General features: G+C 40.5%; 1 protein-coding gene across 1 annotated transcript in view; it reads left to right on the top strand.

Annotated features, from left to right (window-relative positions):
- Positions 1-23643, top strand: part of LOC122405635 (uncharacterized) — a 49058-nt gene that overhangs the window by 3378 nt on the left and 22037 nt on the right. The window contains exon 2 of the mRNA XM_043410568.1: positions 23062-23197. Within this exon, the coding sequence (XP_043266503.1) occupies positions 23062-23197 (136 nt within the window). The remainder of the gene's footprint in view (positions 1-23061; positions 23198-23643) is intronic.

The raw sequence follows: 23643 nt of genomic DNA, 5'->3' as shown, positions 1-23643 counted from the left end.
TGGTCTAAAAGGGTTTTTAAAATTTAGCACTCATTTGATTAGCATGCAGTACAGGAGTTACCTTAACACTGATTTTTATCGGTTCAATGACATCAACGATTCGTCTGAAGACGTAACTCTTATTCCAAATCTTTTTTCTTTGTATTTATCCTCAGTATGGAAAACAAGAGAAAAAATAACCCTGTAAATAGAGCCTTTTTAGCAGTCCTAAAAAAACTGATTAACACACAAACACACAAGATAATTGGACTCTCGTGCAAGATTCAATGCACGAAATCGCTTCGTAATTGATCAAAGAACTTGATACTTATCGCTGCTGTGACATTATTATTATTATTATTATTGTTACTCTCATTAGTATCGTTGCTACAATTGTTATTATTTTGGCTCTCGTACTGAAATTTTATAATGGAATTATGTAAGGCAGATAATGACAGTGGTCGCATGCATTTCGTGTCAGAAAAACCGCGATCGCATGCCACATACACGCAGCGTAACTCTAGAGCGCGCGCGGCTTTTTCGTCCACGAGGAGATCAGCTGTCGTGACGAGGAGGAGAGAAAGAGCGACTCGGTAGACTGTTCGGCACCAAGCGCGGCTCGAGCGAAGTCGTTTTCTTATTGGACGTTGATTCATTCCCACTCGCGTTCGCCATGCTCGGTTGCTTTAACGTCCGAACGGAAAATTACGTGTCGGACTGTAGAGACTCGTACCGAGTCTTCTGTAATTAACGACGTTCATTATACCGGATGATTCTCGCAGCGCGAAAACGTTTCCAACGAATTCGCTGTGTACGCGGCGTGTGTTTTCATCGCGTCACCTCACCTTATCTAATTTACATGGAAAATTGAATTTACAAACGCAATGGAAAGAAAAATTGAAAAGAAAAAAATTTGAAAATAAAAAAAAAAAGAAAACAGGTGGAAAGAGAATCGACTTCTTTGAATATAATGGACGAATAATTTACTCGTCTGGGGACTTTTTCAGAGACAAACAAGTGCCAACGGTTCCGGTAGACTGTCGGGCGCCTTCGATTCAGTGATGTCACTCCTGTTTTCCTATCGCTCTTCGACACTTTCCTCCTCCTCGCCTCTCTCTCTCTCTCGCCCTCTTCGCGTATGTCTCAAGATATTCATGTCGAAGTCACGGAGGAGGGAGAGGGCGACAGACGTGTCAGTCTGTATCTCCGAGATATAAATCGAAGCCTGATATTTCGTAATCGCTTTGTGGCGAAAGATTGGAATTAATGCAAGCGTCAATAGACGCTGTGACATGTTCCACTGCGGAGGGAAATGTGTGATCAAATGTTGGATCGTTTTTAGCGAGATCCATTCGTCCGAAAGGTTTCGACTCGTTCGTTTAAATTTGAAGAATCTCAAGTGAGCATCGCAGGGATCAATAAATCTGTTTGACTCGTCGCACTAAATACTTTCAACGTTTTATCTCGCGTCGCCATTGCTCTCTTTACGAACTCAAAGTCATGCGATCCTCAGCTTGGATACGGCACAGAAAAATAACGCAGCCCGGAAAACAGTTTGCAATCGTAATAAATTCGTAAATTAATATTACCTTTTAATGATGCAGTTTATCAAACGACAAAGTTCGGATTGAACCAGTTTTGCATGCTCTGATTAGATTCAAGTGGTTTCCCTTGACCCACAATTGAAAATTCTCTCACTCGCCGCTCTGGCTACACAATAATTTCATTCAATAGCCCGTTACGCCGGCATCGAGAGGAGAGTCGATAAACGTGGCCAGGCTTGCGCGATACGCTTTGATTCTCCGGCCGAACAACGCAGCCGATATACGCGATCGCGCATGCACGCATAGCGAACGATCATGATTATTATCTTTTTTCGGAATTCCTTCAACGATACGTAACCCCGGTAAATACGTTGTGAGAATAAAAAATGTTCATTTCACTCTGTTTACGCTCGATACCGAGCTAACGCGACATTTTTTTTTTCAATTTTTATCAACTTGTACAAATGTTTATGCCGCACTGTGCCGTTGAAGTTTTCCGTTGCGAGCCCCATGTTCGATTCGTCCAAAGGAATGTCAAATGCGACGAAGGTGCTGGATAAACTTTAATTACCGACGACGCTGAAGTTTCCAACGTTGGAGTCCAACGAAATGAATGAAAAAAACGTTTGTAATTCACCAATTTTTTATTTCACGAATCGTTGGTGCAGTTTGAAAAACTACGAATCGGAAATTTGGCAGGGAACAAAATAGCAAAATCACTGGAATTATTGGAGAGTTTTTTTCGATCATTTCGTTGGACTCCAACGTTGGAAACTTCAGCGTCATAATTACCGATAGTTTGAGACAACAATATGATTCACTAGAATAACAATTTTGCTATTGAAAACCTGTTTAATAGTACACAAAATAACAATGACACAACATTATCAAGCACTCGAGACGGGTAAATGTTTTTTGAATATTCTCAAAGATCTCCGCATCACTCTGTGCAATGGAAATTCATTGGTTCACTACTGCCCGCGGGAGCAAATAAAAATTGTAATCTCTCTTTGCTCTCAGGAAAATAATTTTGCCCAAATTTAATCGCAGCTCGCTCTCAGCGCGAGGGACTCTTTTTATCTGGAAAACAAGTGTTTCGTTCGCGATAGTGCGTGCTGAAAAATCGAAAGTCAACAAGATTATCGGCTTGCAAACGTCAGAGATTTATTCTTCGCTTCCTGATGGATTCGATCGGATACAAAAGCTCGTATTGTCGATGAGAGGGACGATTATTTTGGCAGTGAGACGAATGATAGTGCTGCGAATACACAGCAATCTTTTCGTCCCAGTCAAAAAATATTTACAGACAGTTTGGTCGTCCGAAAAAATTACTGCTGTTATTGTGGCTCGAGTTCTCAATGGATTAATCGAATCGCTTGATCAACGAATTTAGGAGTTCCGAGACCTCGGGACAAAAACACAGAGATATTTACGTCTCTGGCACCTTCTCCTCAGCTGCTATCGTTCTCTTTAGCTCGTCCAAACTGATAAAGATCTGACGATAAAGTTTCATCACGATTCGAGAATCGTATCACTCGTATTCAAATTTCAATGATTGTCTTGAAAAAATACGCTGATAACGAAGCGAGTGATAATAAATTTGATCCAAAACTCTTGACATGTTTGAGAAATTTGATGGAGATAGCATCGTTTTTCGAGCATTCTAAGCTTAAATAACGCAAGATTCAATTTTAACTGTTTCGGAAAGACGCACATTTTTCAAATTAAGGCTACCGACACCGATGTATGTTCCAAATTTAACAAATCGTCCATTTCATAATCGCCCATTTTTTTATCCCTCAATAAAAAATGGTACAACCGAATTCATGATTTTTTGTGTTTGTGACATTTTTTTTGAGAATATAAATATAATAACGTTGGAATCCAACGAAATAAAGGAAAATAAGATTTCTAATTCACTCATTTTTTATTTCACGAAGTATCGGTGCAGGTTGAAAAACTACGAATTGCAAATTCGGCAATTAAATAAATTGGAGAATGACTGGAATTACTGGAGGCTTTTTTTAGATTATTTCGTTGGATGGCAACGTTGCTAACTTCAGCGTCGTAATTTTTTCGAACAATTATTTATCATTCCATTTTCTTTAAATGAGGCAAACAAATTGAATATTGAATGAGCTGTGTTCATATTAAGAATGATCGATCATGACCTCGGAGTCAAAAAACAGCCCAAAATTATCCGATTGCAAACAAAACACAGGTTATGACCGCTGGCGGTATCATTCGTTAGTTGTGACGTTGCCACATTTTTGAACACTACTTCGTCGTTCTCACAATTTTCAACGGGAAATCAAAACTTTTTCGTAATATTATTTTTTTAAAAACCTCGTGGTACGATTTTTCTATTTTTAACCAAATTCTTAATGACCCATTTATTCTAAAATAGGTTTTTTAATGAATAATCTTGGATTTCGGGCGAGAAAGACCGTCTTCATGGCACTTCCGGTCCATCTTTTTCCACAAACGACGTGTATTCGGTGTCTCAAAACCCTCGACTTTGCCTGACGCTGAAGTTTGCAACGCTGGAGTCCAACGAAATGAATTTGAAAAAGCCTCCAATAATTCCAATAATTCTCCAATTTCGTTCCCTGCCGAATTTGCAATTCCTAGTTTTTTTCAACTTGCACTGATACCTCGTGAAATAAAAAATTGGTCAATCACAAATCTTTTTTTCTTTCATTTCGTTAAACTCCAACGTTGCAAACTTCAGCGTCGTGACTTTGCAATTTAATTCAAAAATAAGTAGATGGTCAATCCAGCCTAAATTTTGTTAATCATCCTTTAAATATAGTTTCAAATAACAGTCGAAGTATGAGAACGACGCAACAGTTTCGTCAATAGATTCCTGTGAAATAAGAAAGCAGAGAAATATAACACGGAACGACGCAGTATATTTTGGAAGCGGCTCTCAGATTGTCATGCAGCGAAGTTTTTTTAAAAGCTCGACTCTCTTTAAAATTCGCGTGATTCACACTTGAGGTTAATGACCAAGCGAGTGCGCGAGACTCTGTGGAGTTTGTTCTCGAGAAGAAAATATGTGAGATAAAGTCTGATTCGCGCGTGTGTGTGCGATCGTGATGCGGACATCACCTATTCCAATGTGCGAGTAACGAATTAACGGTCTGTGGACTGTGTTTGGCCTCGTTGTATGACCACTCATAGTGACAAACAACGATACCAATAGTTCTCCCCGGAGATACGACATATTGTTATTGCACTCGTTCGATTATTCTACGTTTTCCAGTGTCAACCAGCTGCATCGATAACAACTGGTTAGTCAGACAGTCTGACAAACGCCGTATGGAAATTTCGAAGCCTTTCGCAGCTATGGACGCTCGTGTAGAGTGCTTTTTATACGTTTCTAAGTTTTTTTTAATTTTTACGATTTTCGTGGGCTCGTTTTATGATGAGTGAATCACTCAATTTTACGGTGAATTATTTTTTCGTTAAACTACTACGCATAGCGTAGTGAAATCGAGGAAAAAAGGGATATTTAGCATCGTGAATTTTTCGTCGTGACACAGAAAAAGAAATTAACGTTTTTGCCTTCTTCCCCCCCCCCCCCCCCCCCCCCCCCCCGCTTCCGTACCGGCGCAGCTTGAATAAAAAGTGTTTACGAACGTTAGCTTCGGGAGTTTGGGTGTCACATGTTCTCCGAAATTTCGGCGAAGAGAATAATGTGATGAAAATATTTATTCAAGTTTTTTATCTCGAATTTTTTATCGGTGATATCATTAGTTTCATACCAATTCAAGGGTTAACATCGGCGGGGTTTTATTCACTCAGACGAATTCTTATCAATTTTCGTCTCATTGGCAGGCACTATTCCCGCCGCTTCGTAGAATCAACGAATATTCATTTGGATTTGTTATATCATGGAAATAATGAAGCTCTTTCGATATGCCTTCTTCAAACAGAAGCGGGACAATTCACGAGGCTGAAGTCTGCAACGCTGGTGTCCAACGAAATGAACGAAAAAAACATTTGTAATTTAGCAATTTTTTATTTCGCGGAGCATCGGTGCGCGTTGGAAAACTACGAATTGCAAATTCGGCAGGGAACGAAACTGGAGAATTACTGGAATTATTGGAGAGTTTTTTAAAATGATTTCGTTGGACTCGAACGTTCGAACAATACGTGATGTGGGGAAAGTTGACGCTTGAATCCTTCCCGTACTTCTACGAGTCACTGCGGCACATTTGAACCTCCTAAATAGCAAATATGACGTCATTTTTTAGAGCAAACTGGTATTAATAATCACCCTCTCTCTCTTCTTCTTCTTCTTCTTCTTCTCATGCCAGGTCGATTTTCCGGTGGTAGAAACAGTAGTGAGTGCTTTTACCACCACTTACGACAGCACATCTAACTCTCGAGCGGATAGTTTTGCACGTACGACGACGTGCAACACGTTAAAGTGCTGGTCATACGATAAACGGCCCGACGCTGTCTACCGCAAAACATGTGCGAACGATCCACGAGCCGTTGATGATGTCACTCCGAATTATAGGCATCGACCGGTTTCCCAAAACAGAGACTGGACTGTAGGATTTGCATAACAATAACAACGGCAACAATAACAATATTTTTTCTCTCGAAAACAAACAGTTTTGTTATCCCAAAACGATTTATATTGAATTTATAAATATTGTGAACCTGACGAATGAATGCTCGCCCAACGATCCCGTGAGTTTTCATATTCTTTGGATAAATTTACATTTCACTCAGTTCAATTTTGCAACCTTTCGATAGGAGATTTCGGTGCAATTTCGTGGGCAGTTTTTAAATGAGATTCCCATCGCTCATCAGAGCGTTGACGGTGTCAAGGAAGCAACGGAATTTTTCGTGAGACTCGAAATTCGATACTTGGACAGTGGTGAATGAAATAAAGGGCGAGAATCATTTTCCTTGAGCGTTTTTGTCTGAATTTTTCAACATTATCGCTCACGTACTTTAATTGTCTCTCCATTCTCCTTTCGTTGTCTCCTTCCCGTACGCGGTTTTCTCGCGACATAAGAATGAATGAAGCGCATGTGCGAGAGCGCTTCTATACACGACTCGGCTCAGCTCCGTGACCTCCAAGCCCCCGCGAGGGGGGAACCACGTGTACGCGAGATGCTCGGAGAGCCACGCGGCCAAGAGGCCCGTAAGAGGATCGGCTGATTTTCTGCCGGCTTCCATTTTCTATTTGTACATAAATTACACATCAGAGTTGTGAGTACACGTTGAAACGCGCTCGTATATCGCGACGTTCTATCTTTAGGTTTGTATTCATATACTGTCATTTTGAGGGAGCTCTGAGCCGACTCTCGATTCTCGGGAGCTCGTCACACAAGCACATTCCGTTTTCACTCGTTTTCAGCACGACTATTTTATATTTCCTACTCGAAATATATTCATGGGAGAAGAAATCACGCGATTTTCGATAGCTCTACGCACCTGCGGCTAGAACGTGAGGCTTGAAGGTTTCAAGCACACTCGAGAGACGAGAGTCGACGAAAACCGGTTGGGCTAATGCTCGAAAACCTTTCCTGGAAGGTTTCGTCATTTCGCTGTACCAAAAGTCGAAAACTCGAGCTAACGGTATGTGCTCAACGCAAATATTCTCGAACTATACGCTCCCACATTTTTTGACGCCTTTCTCACGACATTCAGCCCCTTCAGCGAATATTTTTGCCGGGAAAAATTTTGAACAGCTAAAATCTCGAGTTTAGAAACCAGAGCTTTGAATGTCGAAAATAAATAAAGTAGAAACTTCAAGGTTCGAAGCACGTTTACTTCGAAAATAGGACGTAACAATCGCCCGCATAGAATGACGACTAAAACATCGTTTTTTCGAAAATTCGACTGTCGCTCTTTCGATTGCTAAATTTCTGCAATCAGCAATACTGTGAATATTCACAATTTCGAAAATATAATAACGAAAGACTATTGCTGAGGTTGAAATACCGAAACATCAAAAAGTCGAAAGGTCAAAATGGCGAAACTTTAGAAAGTCGACCGATCGAAATAACTAAATGCAGCTGAGGTCAAAATACACGCTTTTCACTCACTCAGACCGGTGATCTCTCATTTCAAACATCGCCATTTTGACTCTCGCTTTTTCGAGCCATCGCTTTTCTGCACATCTAAGTTTTATAGGCTCGAAAAATCCACTTAATACATATTTTCGAGTAAATACGAAAATTCGAAGAAGGAATATTCGGTTAAGCCCATAATCTGCTAAACAATCGATCGGAAATAACAATTTCGAATCACTTATTTTTTATCCCCAATCTGATATTGCAACTTTACACATTTCGAAATATCAACAATTCTACAATTTGGTTATTTGACATATTGAGCCCTACCCCAGAAACTCGTGGGTCCAGAGCAGTAGAATTTGAAAGCAAATTTCTTAAACTCTTTACCGTAAAATTGGACCAACGCTTTCATCAGCCAACGTTTTAGATTCGATCAATGAGTCGTATGTGAGCGAGCAAAGGTCAGAAGATCGCGCGCGAGCGTTGTGTGGAGTAGATGGAGAAGAAAGTGCGAGCCGAGACGTAGAATCGTGCGTTCCGAGTCCCCCTTCGTCTCTCGTTTTATCTCCAGGCCCAAAAAGCGATTTCAATGCACGTTCTCGGTGTATTCTTGGCCTTCGATGTCATCCCGTAATATCGCAGGTCCGGAACAAGGAGGACAAGGATCGATTCTATTTGGCAAACCGACGAGAGCCACGCCGTGAACTCGTCGCATACGCGATCGTTTCCATCGTATCGGTTCTGGAGAATAAACATCCTCGTATGAGTGACGCGAGCCCGTTCAGTTGAATTGAATGAGAAGTGAGGAGCGGGCGAGAGCCGGAGCGAGGAAACGCGATACGCGGGATGTTCCGGGGGCGATCAAAACATCCGATGAAAGTTATACTTCGCGCCCGAAAACAAACTCGTGAAAATAGCTCCGCGGAGCTTGTAATAACCGATGAAAAAACAGTCGCATATCTCCCGATCACATTTGCAACGTAATGGGAATCCTCGTTGATTAAATTGTGTAGGAGTTAATGGCTTTTCGTCCTATCAATGAGAAGTAACGAGCGCGTTGAAAATCCATTGACCTTGAAGCTCACTGAACACCGCGTCGTTAGGCTTCGTTCATTAAATCTTTTTTTGCTTGTGCGGATGAAAGAGCTTCATGCGAATTTCTAGTGTGCGTGTTTTCATAACTTTCATTGCCTCGGACGAAGCGCTGCGTTTGCGATAGCGAATAAAAACACGAAACTTGATCACGTCGCAGATATACGTGAGAAAACGAACAAGGGACATCTGTATTCATACTGCTTCGTCGTCTCTGTGTGGCTTTGATAAACCAACCTCATACGAGCGTCATCAGGTTGATGGATCAACAGCGACTACTCGCCAGGAAGTAAACATCTTTATGGATACGAAGCACGCTAGACCGGTTGCCGCGGTTCTAATACCTGTTTCTCAACGTACATACATTCCTCCGCACAATTTGTTGGGATCTCCTACACCAGTGCCGCCGTCGCCGCACCATTCCCAATCTCACGCCCATAAATACATGTGCGCGGGGAGCAGCTTTTGCTCGTTCCACTTGCGACCGAAATACCATTCGCGTAACTCTTGGACTGAACGTCTGCTGAGGCGAGCGGTGGAACTAGCTCCGCGGAGCTGGCAAATCGCGCGTTTCTATCGGTTTCATTGACAATGTAATCGCAAATTGGAGAACTGACGTTAGAAGAGCGTACGAATTTTGTCTGAGAAATTCGATGGGCGGTAACGTTCCTCGCGATCTCTTTTTGGTGGAAGAAAATTGGGGAGGAAATATTTCGAATGGTTGCCGGGACGCAGCAACGAAAATATCGAAGGTCGACTCAATCGTGAGTTTTATTGGAGTTTGATTGATTGCACGGGTATGATGGAGCGATCGTCGCTCGTTATTCGAATCACGAAAAAAAACTGAATGAGCCTTCGCTACATTTTGTATTCTTTTCGTTTCGAAAAACTCAAGCCTCCCAAGCGACTCGCACAATCGATGGAAATAGAATGGTGATAAATTTTTCGGCCAGACATAACGAGGCTCGGCCTCCAATTCGTTGAACAGGATTGCGAGGATATCACGAAGGAAATATGCGGCCCTGGCGATCGTGCTACGCCGATGCAGTCATTTGCATTCACAGCAGTGCATTTGAAACTGTAGAACAAGAAACTTACTGCGGCTTAGGGAAAAGCTGAATTCTCCGCGGCGACATCGTCACCACTCGCAATCCTGACTGAGAAAATCGAAGAGTATTTTAGTTTTGTTAATATCGTATGAAACAAACGCGACTGCATTGACTCGACGGAGACGCGGTGCACACAAAGTAACGCGTTTTTCGCACTCTCGCCTGTCTTTGTGACTTGCACTTCCGGCGCTCTTCTGCAGCACATTTACGACCTAAGAACACGGTCGCGCTTTGTAGCTCACGTGTACGGAAATATCCAGGGATTGCGGCTCCATGTCGATTCTGTTGTAGAAGGAATTTTGAATATTCGGTCGAATTCTCGAATGTCAAGCATTGGACAAAAAAATTGAGATTTTAGAAATAATCTAATTTATTTGTTCACTGCTGTGTTGGGTGAACGAGCACGAAAAAAGCGTAACGTTGCTAAATTGGAGGATTCCTTTCACTTCGTTCTTTCGATAAAAGTTCGAAGCTCTGGTTATATGCTCGGAAAGTGAACGGAAAATAAAGACTCGGAGATGAAAATTCAAGGTCGCGATCTTCTGGTAACGCGATGCAAAGGGAAATGGAAATTTTCTCTTGGAGTTAAATTCTTATCAAGGTGGATCATGCCCGAAGGATCGTATTTAATGGGTGTCTAAATTGGATCGATTTTTACTCCCTAATTAAAGATACAATCACTTTAAATTGATGTCAGAGTTATCAATTTGAAATTGTAAATAAAATTTTTCAAGTAATCTTCTTGCCAATGGAATTACACGCCATTGATTAATCGGAGATCCATCACAGACTGAACCCCAAATTCCATTCGTCTCTGGCGAAAATACAACGGAAATGGATTGAGAAAGCAGTATTAATAAAAAGATAAAAGCAGGCTACGACAGGAATGGCCCAAGCCAAGGAGAAACAAAATTCCGAAAAGACGTTTATCTAAATAACCAATAATTAAGACGAAAGAAGAAGAAATTTCAAGACTTAAGGAAATCGTTTCGTGCATGAACTACCTTAAAAAAATTTGCAAAATGAATAAGGAATGATATTTCGTCGCGAATGAGAAGCGAATTAAGTTCGCTGAAATTTTGGTGCTGAAAATTTCGCATTTCGCCTCTCCATTCCTGCGATTTTCACAGTCATTTACCAAATATATCGTTTTCCACTGCACGCGGACGAACGTATCCCCCGGTGCAACGCAGAGCAAAAGTCAACTCACGTTTTTGCCATTACGTAACCACGAGTTTTCTCTATCTTTCTCTCCGCGTCTATCGAAGAACGTGGGCGGAAACGATGAGCATTATATGCACGCGGTCGGTCAGACGTAATGCATCGAATGCATAACACGTACGCTCTCCAGGCGACCATCTTCGATGCATCCGATCGAGCCGGAGCTCAATAAGAAAAATGCTGTTTACAAGATCGCACGCGGTTATGAAACGGTTTGAGGCTACGGGACTGACCGTTTTTGTGTTTCCAAGTCGGATATCGACGCAGTCGTTTTTTATTTCATTAAATTTTCCAAAAAGAGCTTCAAAAAACTATTACCCAATTGTTTTCGCATCGAGACTCTTTCATGGGGTGAATTCAGCAATAAAAAGTTTTAATGCCCATAAGACCGCCACCAAACCAAGGGAATGTCAATTCATGTTAAAAAATGACAACCGTTCAAACGATTTGTTGGAAAATCATTTCTCAAATGCATCTGCGAATACGACGCTGAAGTTTCCAACGTTGGAGTCCAACGAAATGAACGAAAAAAACGTTTGTAATTCACCAATTTTTTATTTCACGAATCGTTGGTGCAGCTTGAAAAACTACGAATCGCAAATTTGGCAGGGAACAAAATAGTAGAATTACTGGAATTATTGGAGAGTTTTTTTCGATCATTTCGTTGGACTCCAACGTTGGAAACTTCAGCGTCATCTGCGAATGATGATTTATTCCGCATTCCATTTTACATGCATTTATGATAATTTTCAGTCATCTACAACGTCGACGTCAAAGTACTTCTGCGTTTTTTAATTCGTTCCGTTTATTTCGATTCTCTCGCGTACGCAACGCTCGCAGAGTAATGAAGTTCTGATGAAATCAAACTTTTTGCTTGGAGTGTATGCTTGGAGAATTTTTAATCGAGACAACGATCGCGAAGACAGAAAAGACAATGTAGAAAACAATGAAGTGGCTAGATAAATAAGAGGCGAACAATATTATGCAGTGGAAAAATACCACGAGCACGCTCGCGGTTCAAGTGAAGTCACCATTATCAATGGAACGACGGATGTAGAGGAAAAGCCAGTAAGTGGAACACTTCAGTGCCTTTTTATTACTTTAAAGTACTTTTGTAATTTGCCGCGAAAATATTTTCAGCTTTTCGATTATATTTATTGCATTTACTGTCTCATTGAATAGTCTGTTGCACGTTCACCTTGCGGTTCGACAATCGCCGCTTTATATGTACGGCATGAAAATTCAATCGGTCGTCACCGACGTATGCGCGTAGCTCGGTGTTTTGCGTGCGTGGATGTGAGCAAGAAAATTCTCCGGGCAGTCAGAATAACATGAGAACTCGGCGAGCATAATTGCGCGTTTCTCCGTTTTTCTTCGCTCGCATGAGATTTTTTGTCGCGGGGCACGTGAAATCGTTGCCGAGAGTGATTTTTTCCTTTGCGTGTTTCTCGGGGGACTCGCCCGAGAGCTGCCAAGTTTCAGCGGCGCTATTCCCGTTCGGTGATTAGTTATTCGACTTCGATTTTTCAAATTGAGTGTTTCCCAAAGTCCCTCTGCACAGCAGTTTCGAATAGTCGTGTGTGGGATTCCATTTGGAAGGATGTTTCCGAGTAATTAGTGACTTTGATCGATCACGAATGGGACTCTAGAACGTCGACGTGCTGAAACCACAGTGCTGCAAACGTGACACAATCCCCGGCGAAACGTTTGAGATGCCGAGGCTCATATTTTGCTGCTATCAGTGGAAGTGAATAATCGAAAAACAGTGAGAAATTTACGTCTACAAAAATGATGAGAGCCAAGAAAAATGATTGAAACGAAAGAGCCAAATAAACAAGCTCCCACAGTGTGGCGTGACCGAGCAATGGCCTCGAGATACACGTATCGTAAACGCACGAGCTTCAAATTCGATATCGCCCCGAGAGCAAAGTCTTTAACGATTACATTTTATTCTCTGCCGCTGTTTTTGCGATTGCCCTCGCCACATACTCACATTCGGATATCATTTATTTGGACGGCGTATGAAGAACGTGGGCTCGAATTGGGTCGAATGAAAAGCTCGATTCCCGCCATATCATCCGGTGTCGAATGCCTTTCAGCCGTCGAACCATCCGAAAGGTCGCACATTGTGTATTAATAAGGCCACGTGATCCGGCTCACACAAACAAACCAGGGAATCTCCAATGAAAATTATGCTCTTTCGACTCGCAAACCATGACACTTTTCCTATCGAGACTCCTCCATATACACGCGTTAATTACATTTCTATGAATACTTTGTTTCTTATATGTATAGTCACATGTGTGCTGTGAGCAAAGTATATGGAGAGTGCTAATGAATGATTTATGAGTGACTCTGTATGGTGTGAGAATCAAGGTTCCTTAATAGGGACGTCTCATCGGAATATAAAAACCTCTAAAGCGATCTCACGACATAATGATCCTCTAATTTTGCCCCACAAACTTCATAATAACACGAATAATTGGTGTCGATGTTGACTGAACTCAATCGGTTGGGAATTAGTATTAATTTTATTTCCGAATCCTATCATTTGCCTCGGGAATCATATGAATCTACTAAAAATCTTTCGTGACCAATTTTTGAGCGCACTAGCCGGCTTTTCTAGACAAATATATCATGTCTGTCGAATTGTTCAAAAATGAAAATTTAACCTCGCACTCACACCTGGTGATTTTGATAAGAATGCTCATGTAATTTCAATCAATAAATGCTCCTTTCAAATCTATTTTCATTATCCTTTAATGAAGTTTCTGACAAAGCAATTTAAATAAATTAAGCCATTGATTGCATCCAACTCCTTGTACATGAAATAAGCTCTGGAATGGAATGTAAGATTAGGATTGTACGAGGGAAAAATTAGAAACAATTTTATAACGAATACGTACCATGAAGATTAGAATTTATATGTGGTTGTTTTAATATTGAAAGAGCATTTTATTCTTTTAGCTGTACTTTTTATTCGATTTCGCAAAATTTTTCTGTTTAAGTCGTATTTGAAGTTAATGGAAACAAGCTTTTCTCACTTTAAATTTTTTTCGAACCTGCGTGTTTGTTTCTAAGCTGGAATCGTGATTAGGTTTGTGGTTGGTTACGTTTATGGTACACGGATTTTCGACTGAAATCCATCGATTTTTCTAGGGACAAGTTTTAATTAAGTTTTCAAACGAACTTGCGAAAAATCGACATCTTTGTAGTAGTTCGTGAAATTGACGGACGCAAAATAATCGTTGATGAAAATTAGTCCATTAGTAGACTGAGGGGAAATGACGAGATTTTTCATTCAGACAAAAATTGAAGTTTTTTGTCCTCTCGCAAAGATAAATTTGATCAAGGGATCAAATAAGTAAACGCTTTTCGCTGAGATGTCAGGGAACGAAGGATTTCAATGAAGTTCGTCAAGAAGTGGATCATTAGTGAGTAAGAGCTCGTATGAAAAGTGAGGCGTCCTTATCGCCGCATGCCCGCTTAGTTTCAAATGGATGCTTGATTGCGGGTTCGTTTAAGACGTTAATTGAGGGAAAAGCAGATTAGTACGAGTGACGAAGAGAACTTGGTGGATTTCATTCTGATATATTGGCTGTGGCACTTGTACTCGAGAGTCGGAAACTTGAGAGCAACTCGGAAACGTTGGGAAATGTGTGCTCCGCATCAAGGAACAGAATAAATCATTACAGCTCGACGAATCCCTCCCTCCATCGCTCTTTATCCAGAGTAATGTTGTCCAGGCACGTTCTGCAGTTCAAATTTTGCTTGATTTTTTCCATTTGCATACGAAACGAAATGGATGTTTGAAAAAATGTTGAGAATCGAATAATTATTGAATTTTCAACAGCTTAATAATTCTGCGCAGCTCAATTCCTCCGTGTCGCTTATCTAAAAGTGTTTTTACGTAACTGCATAAATGGTTTGTCAAAATAATCAAAATAATGATGATGCAGCGAAACAATTTCAGTTTATTTCGAAGTCCTGAACAAAAACTCGATCAGCCGAAAAAATCTGACTCACCGAAGAAATAAATTAGGGAAAATTCCGTTATTTCGAAGCGGGGCAGACGAGGGAGGTCTCCAAAAAGAAAAGGCAGGTTTAAAAATAAAGCAACGATCGAACGTCCGCTTTGAGCAAGAGTCCAATGAACTGTTGCGCAAAAAAAACTTCGAAATAACTTACCGGTGTTTCCATCCACGTATGATTTTCACACTGGTGCAATACGACAATCGATATTACGGAAGTTTATAGTAGGTCGTGGGTTATGACCTCACCTACCTCGCCTCGTTTATACATTATAAAAAAAGGCACTTTTACCATTTTTCACGTTAATTTCTATTTGGATTTTCGCTCTTTAGAATGAAAATACAGAAATACCCGGGCGCAAAATTAACTTCCAACAATACGTGTAATCAACTTCCTCGAACACTTTTCACTGCGACACAAGGGAGCAACGGCCGACTGCACGAATCAGGATTCCACCACTTTTCCATCACGCAGAGCCCTTCATCGTGTTCATGCATATAACTGCAGTGAAGTAACCGACTGCGCAATTGTTGGTGCGGAATGAAAACTTCGTTGATGGTCCTTGCAACTCGAATATCATCTCGCATTCTATTTTCGATTAACTCGTTGGGACACTGATTGTGAGTCAGTTGAATCAGAAAAAAATCCCAAAATCGATCTTTAAAAAAACTTTCAGAAAGAAACTTCAAAAGCTGCGAATTGGATCAGAGCCAGTGTATATCACAGATAAAAATGAAATAAAAATAACAATGAAGTAAAATTCAAAAAAACATTTGAAAAAAAATGTCAAGAGTGATCGAAGAGGGTTTTTTAGCAGGTTGAATCACGTGGGACTAATGGGAATGAGTCGCTCGAAGAAAATTCACAACCGAAACAATTTCCATCGTTGTAACCACTTTGCAAAGCGTGTTTACACAAAATCGTAGAGCGTCGAATTAAAAAAGCCAAAAATGCGATGTATTTAAACAGGGGATCTCTTCCCTGGGAAAATCGCTCTAAAATAAAATCGCCATCAGAAAATCGGGCGCTGTAATTGAAATATATCACGGCGTGTCTTCCTGCGGCGTAAAGTAGGTCAACCGGGTTCGTGGGATGATCCGAATGCGTGGTATTGACAAAGTTTCATTGACTAGAGAATGGCGAGCTCTTTCACTCAATTGGTCGGCATTCCCTGCGTTTCCGTAGGCAGCATGGCCTCATCTCCGGTTACCTTAATTCGAGGACACTTGGGTACATTAACCGGAACTACACAATCATAAATTAGAGTGGTTGGTGGGGCGGTGAGGTAGGAAAATATCGGAGGAGAAATAGAGATGGAATAAAAAAGGAGGAAAGAGCGACGAGCGGCAGCCAGCAACGGCGAGCTGCAACGTTTAATGGGCTGTTAATTCAAGCGGAAATAGATTCATGCAGCTGTTACCGCGCATGCAGAGAAGCACATAGCGCACGGTACCAGCAGCTCGGTTTTCAATATAATTGGATAATCGCATTGAGGAACCTTTAAAAAATAATCACAAATAATTGCGTAATGCATGCTCCTCGTAAATTTTCATCCAATTAGAAAAATTCGTTCGTGCTTAAATCGCCGGTTGTATGCAGAGCGAAAAAAGTCGACTGGAGGCTTCTCTGGCTTCCGCGGTAATTAATTATCCGTGAAATACCTCGAGAAATGCTTTCTCTCTTCTAGTAGGTTTTCAATGCAAACTCGCCTCCGCTCCACGGAGAAACCCTCCAAAGTTCCTTCATTGCCTCGCACGCGTCATAGCCCGAGCAACGGCGATTCTTTCGTCCATTACTCGGTAACCGAATGCTCGCGTTCGCGTCATCTTCAGATTCTTTTTGTCTCAACTCCTCTCCAACTGCCCCCCCCTCCCCCCTTTCGTATTATTCAAATACATTTATTTAACGCACAATGAACGCACGTCAATCGCGAGAGGCGGCCGGGCGTTCCTATTGAAATCCTAATTGCTGACGCGCGAAATATACGGGACCGCGTCCAAGGAATTTTCGCCCCAAGCAATTTCGCTCGTGTGGAGAATAATTGCCGCGAATGTATGTTGCCTCGGTACTAAGAAGTCTGTACATTCCCGGGGTTCTGAGTACATTTAACTCAGTCAATAAAAACGCCTTTGAAAAGAAAAGAATAAAATATAATTGCCTCGTACGCCACAAAATTACTTATTCGCAAACACTTCCACCGGGGTTTGTGCATTATATTCCGCACTGCAATTTATCTAAATTATTAGTTCAATTAAACAATAGGGAACAGCGTTTTTCCATAATTAACATAACGTTGGCGTAAAAAATCGTGAGTTTAAGCACCGAAATGAAAGTGATTTCGAAATTTTCTACGAGCAATGGAGTTTCGTCGATGACAAAGCAATTTATTGCACTTGGGGACTGTTGCGTTTGCATGAGATCGTATATCGAGCATAATATTTTGATTCGTCATTCGTCGCTTCCATTTTAATTGGATGGCTATCAATTTTTGTGAAAAAAACTCGTAATTGACAGGGTCAGGGGCTAAATAAATATGCTCGATGGATCGGACGCGAGATTATTACCAGAAAAAAAATAGAAATACGAGAAAAACTATTCGAAGAAAACGGTCGAGATTCGTGATATCGAAATTCTTCATTCATTGAACGAGGAGGAAACGCGACGTTCGCGCTACAACTCGTAAAGGACCGAAAGAACCCATCGACTTATATGGCAATTTGACACTCGGAATTTATACACTTCCCAGAACATACTTAAACGGACAAATCTATTTGTTTTATGTTCTTTCAAACTACGCGAATAAAGCCAATTGTGGCTACAGTGGCAGAAATATCAGTCGAATAATTCTCAACAATCCTGATGTTCGCGAACAACTTTAAGGAATTTTAGGCCTGGATTATCGTCACGTAATCCGAGCACAGCAATTTGTGAAAAAACTCAAATGCGAATACTCACTCGATAAAATGAGTGGAATTCTTCGAAAACTTCAGTTTTAAACTATTCTGGTTTAACCCAATTTTTTAAAATCCCAAAAGATCTGTTTGCCGATGAAACATTTTCGTAGAATGAATTTTCCAAGTTCGATATTCAAATTGAAATCTCAGACGAAAACACGAATCCTTACTAATTCGTTGTAAAAAAACCTTTTCCAGGTTATGTTTGTTGATAACTTGAAAAATAGTGCACAAAGATTGATGCTCGTCGTGACGTGATCATCGCAGAATGTTCGTCTGTGGAAAAATTTGGCTGAAACGTATATACGAAGATTGAACCACGAAGGAATGACGACAATACCGAAACGATGGTAGCAAACATTTCGATGAATCGCGTCGGAATTTTCGGCAGAATGATACAGATTGGCACAAGTGATGCGAATGAGAGTCCAACGTGTATTTGTCGACTGTTGACGGTCCGCGCGCATCGACCTCGAGTCCGCCAAAGAATCGGGATCTTTCCGCGAATTGAACGCCGCCGCCTCGGCCCAATTTCATCGTCTATTTTCATCCATAGTTCGCTCTTCGTGAAACAGAGATGTTTACACCGAGACGTTGAACAAGAGAAAGAGAAAAGGAAGCAGGAGAGAGGAACGAGAAAAGCTATTGCCATCGATGTGTTTTAGCTCAAAGAGGGACTCGGCGAGCTTCTGAACTCACTCACGTACTGTTAAGGTTTCCAAGCACGCGCCGCACCGCATATGCGATTAATCAACGCGCTCCAATCCTCCATTGGAATATTTTTGTTTCCTCGCGGAAACAAAATGCTCGGGACCAACTCTTCTAACTAATGCAACTGACGAAACGAGCTCAGCCGGAAAAAGGGCTTGCTTTCCGAAATTTTCGAAGGACAGAAAATTTAGGTGTAACCTGCTGCGAAAACAGTCGAAAAATCAAAATTCGTTGGGAGTAGTTCCAATAACGAATATTCGCGTTTGCTAAGATTGGAACTGAATTCAAATTTGACGAGAGAAAGAAGACGACGCTGAAGTTTCCAACGTTGGAGTCCAACGAAATGAACGAAAAAAACGTTTGTAATTCACCAATTTTTTATTTCACGAATCGTTGGTGCAGCTTGAAAAACTACGAATCGCAAATTTGGCAGGGAACAAAATAGGAAAATTACTGGAATTATTGGAGAGTTTTTTTCGATGGAAACGTTGGAAACTTGGCCTCATGAAAGAAGATTGTTAAGTTTCATCGTCATTCGGCGATAATTTTGATAATCGTCGGGTTGAATTTAAATGATTGGAAGATTCCTGACTCGGGTATTCGAAGTGGGACGCTCTAGAATCGTTATTTCTATTGAAATTGCATTTTTCATAATGAAATTCCCTTTTTTGCTACGTCGCGAGCGATAGTAATGGAACTTCTCGATCAGCATTGAGTGAAAATTCGATCGATACCCGTCACGCTTAACTCGAGGGCCAAAATTAGCTTGCCAAGTCTCATGAATATTGTAGACCTCGGCTTCGGTCACGCGATACACTCGCGGCGATCGAGCCAAAATATGGACGCGAGACGAGTTCGGTCTTCTGCCTCGTGGTCAATCGAATAACTCGACAATAACGCGATTAAGATTCGTCGTTCGAGATTCAAATATTCTGTCTGGAAATTTGAAATAACATTGAATTCCATTTTAAAAATGAGTTCAAATGTGAAAATGATCATGGTGCCAGCACAAACTCAGTCGAAATTGGAGTTCCACATTTCACTATTCCGCACCATTATTGTTATTGATCTCCCTTCCCCGCCGCCTCATTCCTCGATTCATTGCTCAATCGTATTATCAGAACGGAAATCATCTCGCGTTTCACGTCGGTCCGCTCATACCGCGTTCTAAAATCGACGCGATGTCAGCACTGTACACGTGCCTCTAAAATTGCTACGCAACGTTAAGATCAATTGAGCGAAATTAATTGAACAATATCGCGTAGTGCGAGTGTGAGATGGAAAAAACTGTGAGTCAGCCATGTACGAAAATTCAACACAAACTGTGGTGCATTAATTAATATTTATTACTTTGACGCGCTCACTGTCCTCTCGTCGAATTCATTCTTTTTACAGGCTATTTTTAGCGCACCCTTAACATTCACATTTGGAAGTTTAACTCCAAATTTAGGCAAAATTATGATTAAAAAATCATCTTCTAAGGTAGTTCATGCACGAAACGATTTTCTATAAGAAAGTCTTGATATTTAAACAAAGTTTTAATGGATAGTCGACCGACACGCATATCAAATTTTAAAGGGTTCGTCTTATTGGTCATTTAGATAAATCTGTTTAAATATGAAGAAAAACACACATGGTTAATGGAACTATGCGTAAAAAATCGTTTATTTTTCCATATAGCGAATTAACGCTTCTTACGAAGTTTGTAAAAAAGTACACAATAACAATGAAGTATGTGATGAAGGTCTGGGAAAAAATTGGAGACGATTGTCTTGCTAGTAATAAAGAGATATTACGTTAAAGATTGAATGACGCTGAAGTTTGCAACGTTGGAGTCCAACGAAATGAATGAAAAAAGATTTATAATTAAGGATTTTTTTATTTCACAAATCATTGATGTGGGTTGAAAAATAAAAAATTGCAAATTCGGCAGAAAACAAAATTCGAGATTTACTGGAATTATTCGAGAGTTTTTTTAGATCATTTTCGTTGGACTCCAACGTTGCAAACTTCAGCGTCATAAGATTGAACGAAATCGTTAATGAGCACTCGTAACCTCACATTTGTTTATTTCGGAATTTTGTTTCTCCTTGGCTTGGGCCACTCCTGTCACAGCCTTCTGTCTTTTTATTAATACTTTTTTCTTGATCCACTTCCCTTGGTGTTTTCTCTTTGCGCTCTCTAAATCGATTTTTTGCATTAAAACTACAGTATTTTAGCCTGGGACGAATGAAATTTTGAGTTTGGTCGGTGACGGATCCCCGTTCAATTATTGGCTTGTAATTCGCCAAAAGATAAGTTGAAAAAATTTATTTACAATTTCGAATTGATAACTCTGACACTAATTAAAAGTGATTATATCTTTAATTCGAGAGTAAAATTCGATCCAATTTAGACACATGTAAAATACGATCCTGCCGGCATGATCTGCCTTAACGAAACTTCCATTGAGAAGATTCTCAAACAAATTCAATTTTGTTGATCAGCAATTTTCGTACTCTTGGGAGAGCTCTCAGGAATGTTTCGACCAGCGAAACATCGTCATAAACTAAGGGAAATACCTCCAGCTGCGGTTGATGTCGAAGCAGTCGCCCAACCGAGTACTGACTTCAACTGCGACTGCTAAACTCTGGTAATTGTTGAACCGCACGTCTACTACGCTCATCGCTGTCGGCCAGTTGAATTATTCGTCTGAACAACGTGCTAAACTACATCGTCAATCAGAGCCATTATTTCTCAACATTTTGTTGTATTTTATGCAACACTCGAAAGAACAACAGTCAAATATCTTGATCGTACGAGAACCCAGGTGTCTGCCCACTTGCGAAAATATTCAAGTATTATAATTCCATGACCCAAAAACGTCCGTCAATCCCTGAGTGGGCTGAACTCATGATCAATCCACACGAGTTCCCTTCTGCCCTGAGGCGGTACATTTGTAATTAAATTTCTCGAATAGTTTGCACTCCCCAAATTCGTATATCGAACTTTGCTCTTTTTGTCACTACAAAAACGATTTCTCGAGATCTCTCGAGATATAATTCGACCAAATTTCTTTTTAATTACATTCGCATTCGTTCCAGACAGCAAGGTTTTTGCTCGAACGAAAAAAAAACTTATGAAAGTTACAGTATCATTAGCCACGACGAGACTGAGAAAAATCTAAAAAGCAGATGATTGTTTTCCCACGCATTTGCAATCGTCGAAATGTCAGATGATGCTAAAAAAGCGAGTTTTTTTAAGCTCCAAAGTAAAGCTAAAAAAAGAAAAATCCAAAGTCAATAAAAATAGTTTTTTTACCATTCTAGATAAACAATAACCATAAACAGCACTCCATAGTAACGGAATTATCCACTTGCACAAAGTTTGTACAAAATATGTAAGATTATTTCACATCAAGGAGCTAGAGAATCGTTCAACATAATTTATTCAACCCACTTGATAGACGTTCACCTAATGTAAACGTTGAAAATCGAACGAAGAATAAAATTTACACGTGAAACGATGGAACGATGATTTAAAAGCGATTTGTCCATCAGCACCTGATACGAAGATATTTCAAAAGTGTTCAATCGCGAAGCTGCGAGAAATGGGAAGGAGAAAAGGGAGAAGGAGAGATATATCCGACATTTGGTTACGGTTGGCTTCGTGCCCATATCTAGACGGGCGCTCTCACTGCGAATTATTGCCAGGGACGACTTTATTCCCCGAGTGAAATTAGAATTTTCGCGGTGGTGTGTCTTACCGGCGAGATACCGGGGAGATGAAAAGGATGACAATGGAGAGAAAAAATACATAAAATAAACGACGAGGGCAGGAGCAATAAGAGGAAAGAGAAATCGATTTGTTGTTTGCGTATTGAATCGGGGTCGTGAGCAATGTGACTACGAGATAAAGCGCGATTTCTGGTTTTTGCTACGAGAGCAAAGAGTTAAAGAGCGAGAGAGCATAAGCGAGCTTAATCTCGATGCGGTGTACAAGGTCCGCACGATATACGAGCAGGAGCCTTACATTTGAGTTTTTCACTTGTATGTCGAGCGAAAGTTAAAAGGTGACGTCGGTTCGCGATTACTAATGTATGTACATATGTATAAGTGTCGTTTAAATATTTATACACATACGCAAAGAATTTCTAGAGGAAGGAGCCACTTGAATGCACTCGCGGTTTTAGTTGCACGTTGCACTATTCTCTCGTCATGATCTTCACGATTTAAAATCGCCTCGTTGAAAGTCATTCAGCCATATATTGTGCTGCAGATTAATCATAAAATGAGAACAAAAAAAGCAGCCAATTTTATGATTTTTATCAATTCGTAACTTGATTTACAGGCGGCGATAGAATCAGTTTACATTTTCCTGTTTGTTTATCTTTTTATAGTGGTTTACTGTGATTACTCCGCATCCGGACGGTCTCTACAGTTTCTCGAAGAATACATAACCAGAGAGGTGTTACCTTGCCTCGGCGACACGAAAGCTTCAACCACCATTTGCAGTCTCCAATCATCCCTCTTCAGGTAAGACGACGTTTTTATTTTCTTGGCTCATCTAATTTTTGTTTTATTTTATTTTTTTTAATTATAGTTGACGTTAATTGCAATTTGTTATTATTTTAAACATCCGGCTATTTTATTGGGTGTATCGATGTTTGCATGAGCCAAGTTGACATCCATTTATGTACTTTTTTTCGTTTCGTTAAGATCGCTGGTATATAAACTTTTCCAAACGTTAGAAAGTCGTATTCGAGGAACATTCCAGCAGGGATTTGTGTAGGCGTGAGTGTTTGCTAAACGAGTGCCAAAAATTAATATTTTTATCATTCGCGAACGACGCGTGTCGAGCGGTGAAATTTGGCACACAAGTGGAGCAATTATTCTTCGTACTTACGGATCGCTCTCGTTCGAAATAACCGTGGACCATTGAGCTCTCAAAAGTTTTACAAAATTCGACAAAACTTTGCAAA

This window comes from Venturia canescens, chromosome 1 (genome assembly GCF_019457755.1).
Source record: "Venturia canescens isolate UGA chromosome 1, ASM1945775v1, whole genome shotgun sequence".
NCBI classification, from domain to species: domain Eukaryota; kingdom Metazoa; phylum Arthropoda; class Insecta; order Hymenoptera; family Ichneumonidae; genus Venturia; species Venturia canescens.
The sequence above is the reverse complement of the archived record's forward strand: the minus strand, read 5'-3'. Positions and strand labels throughout refer to the sequence as shown.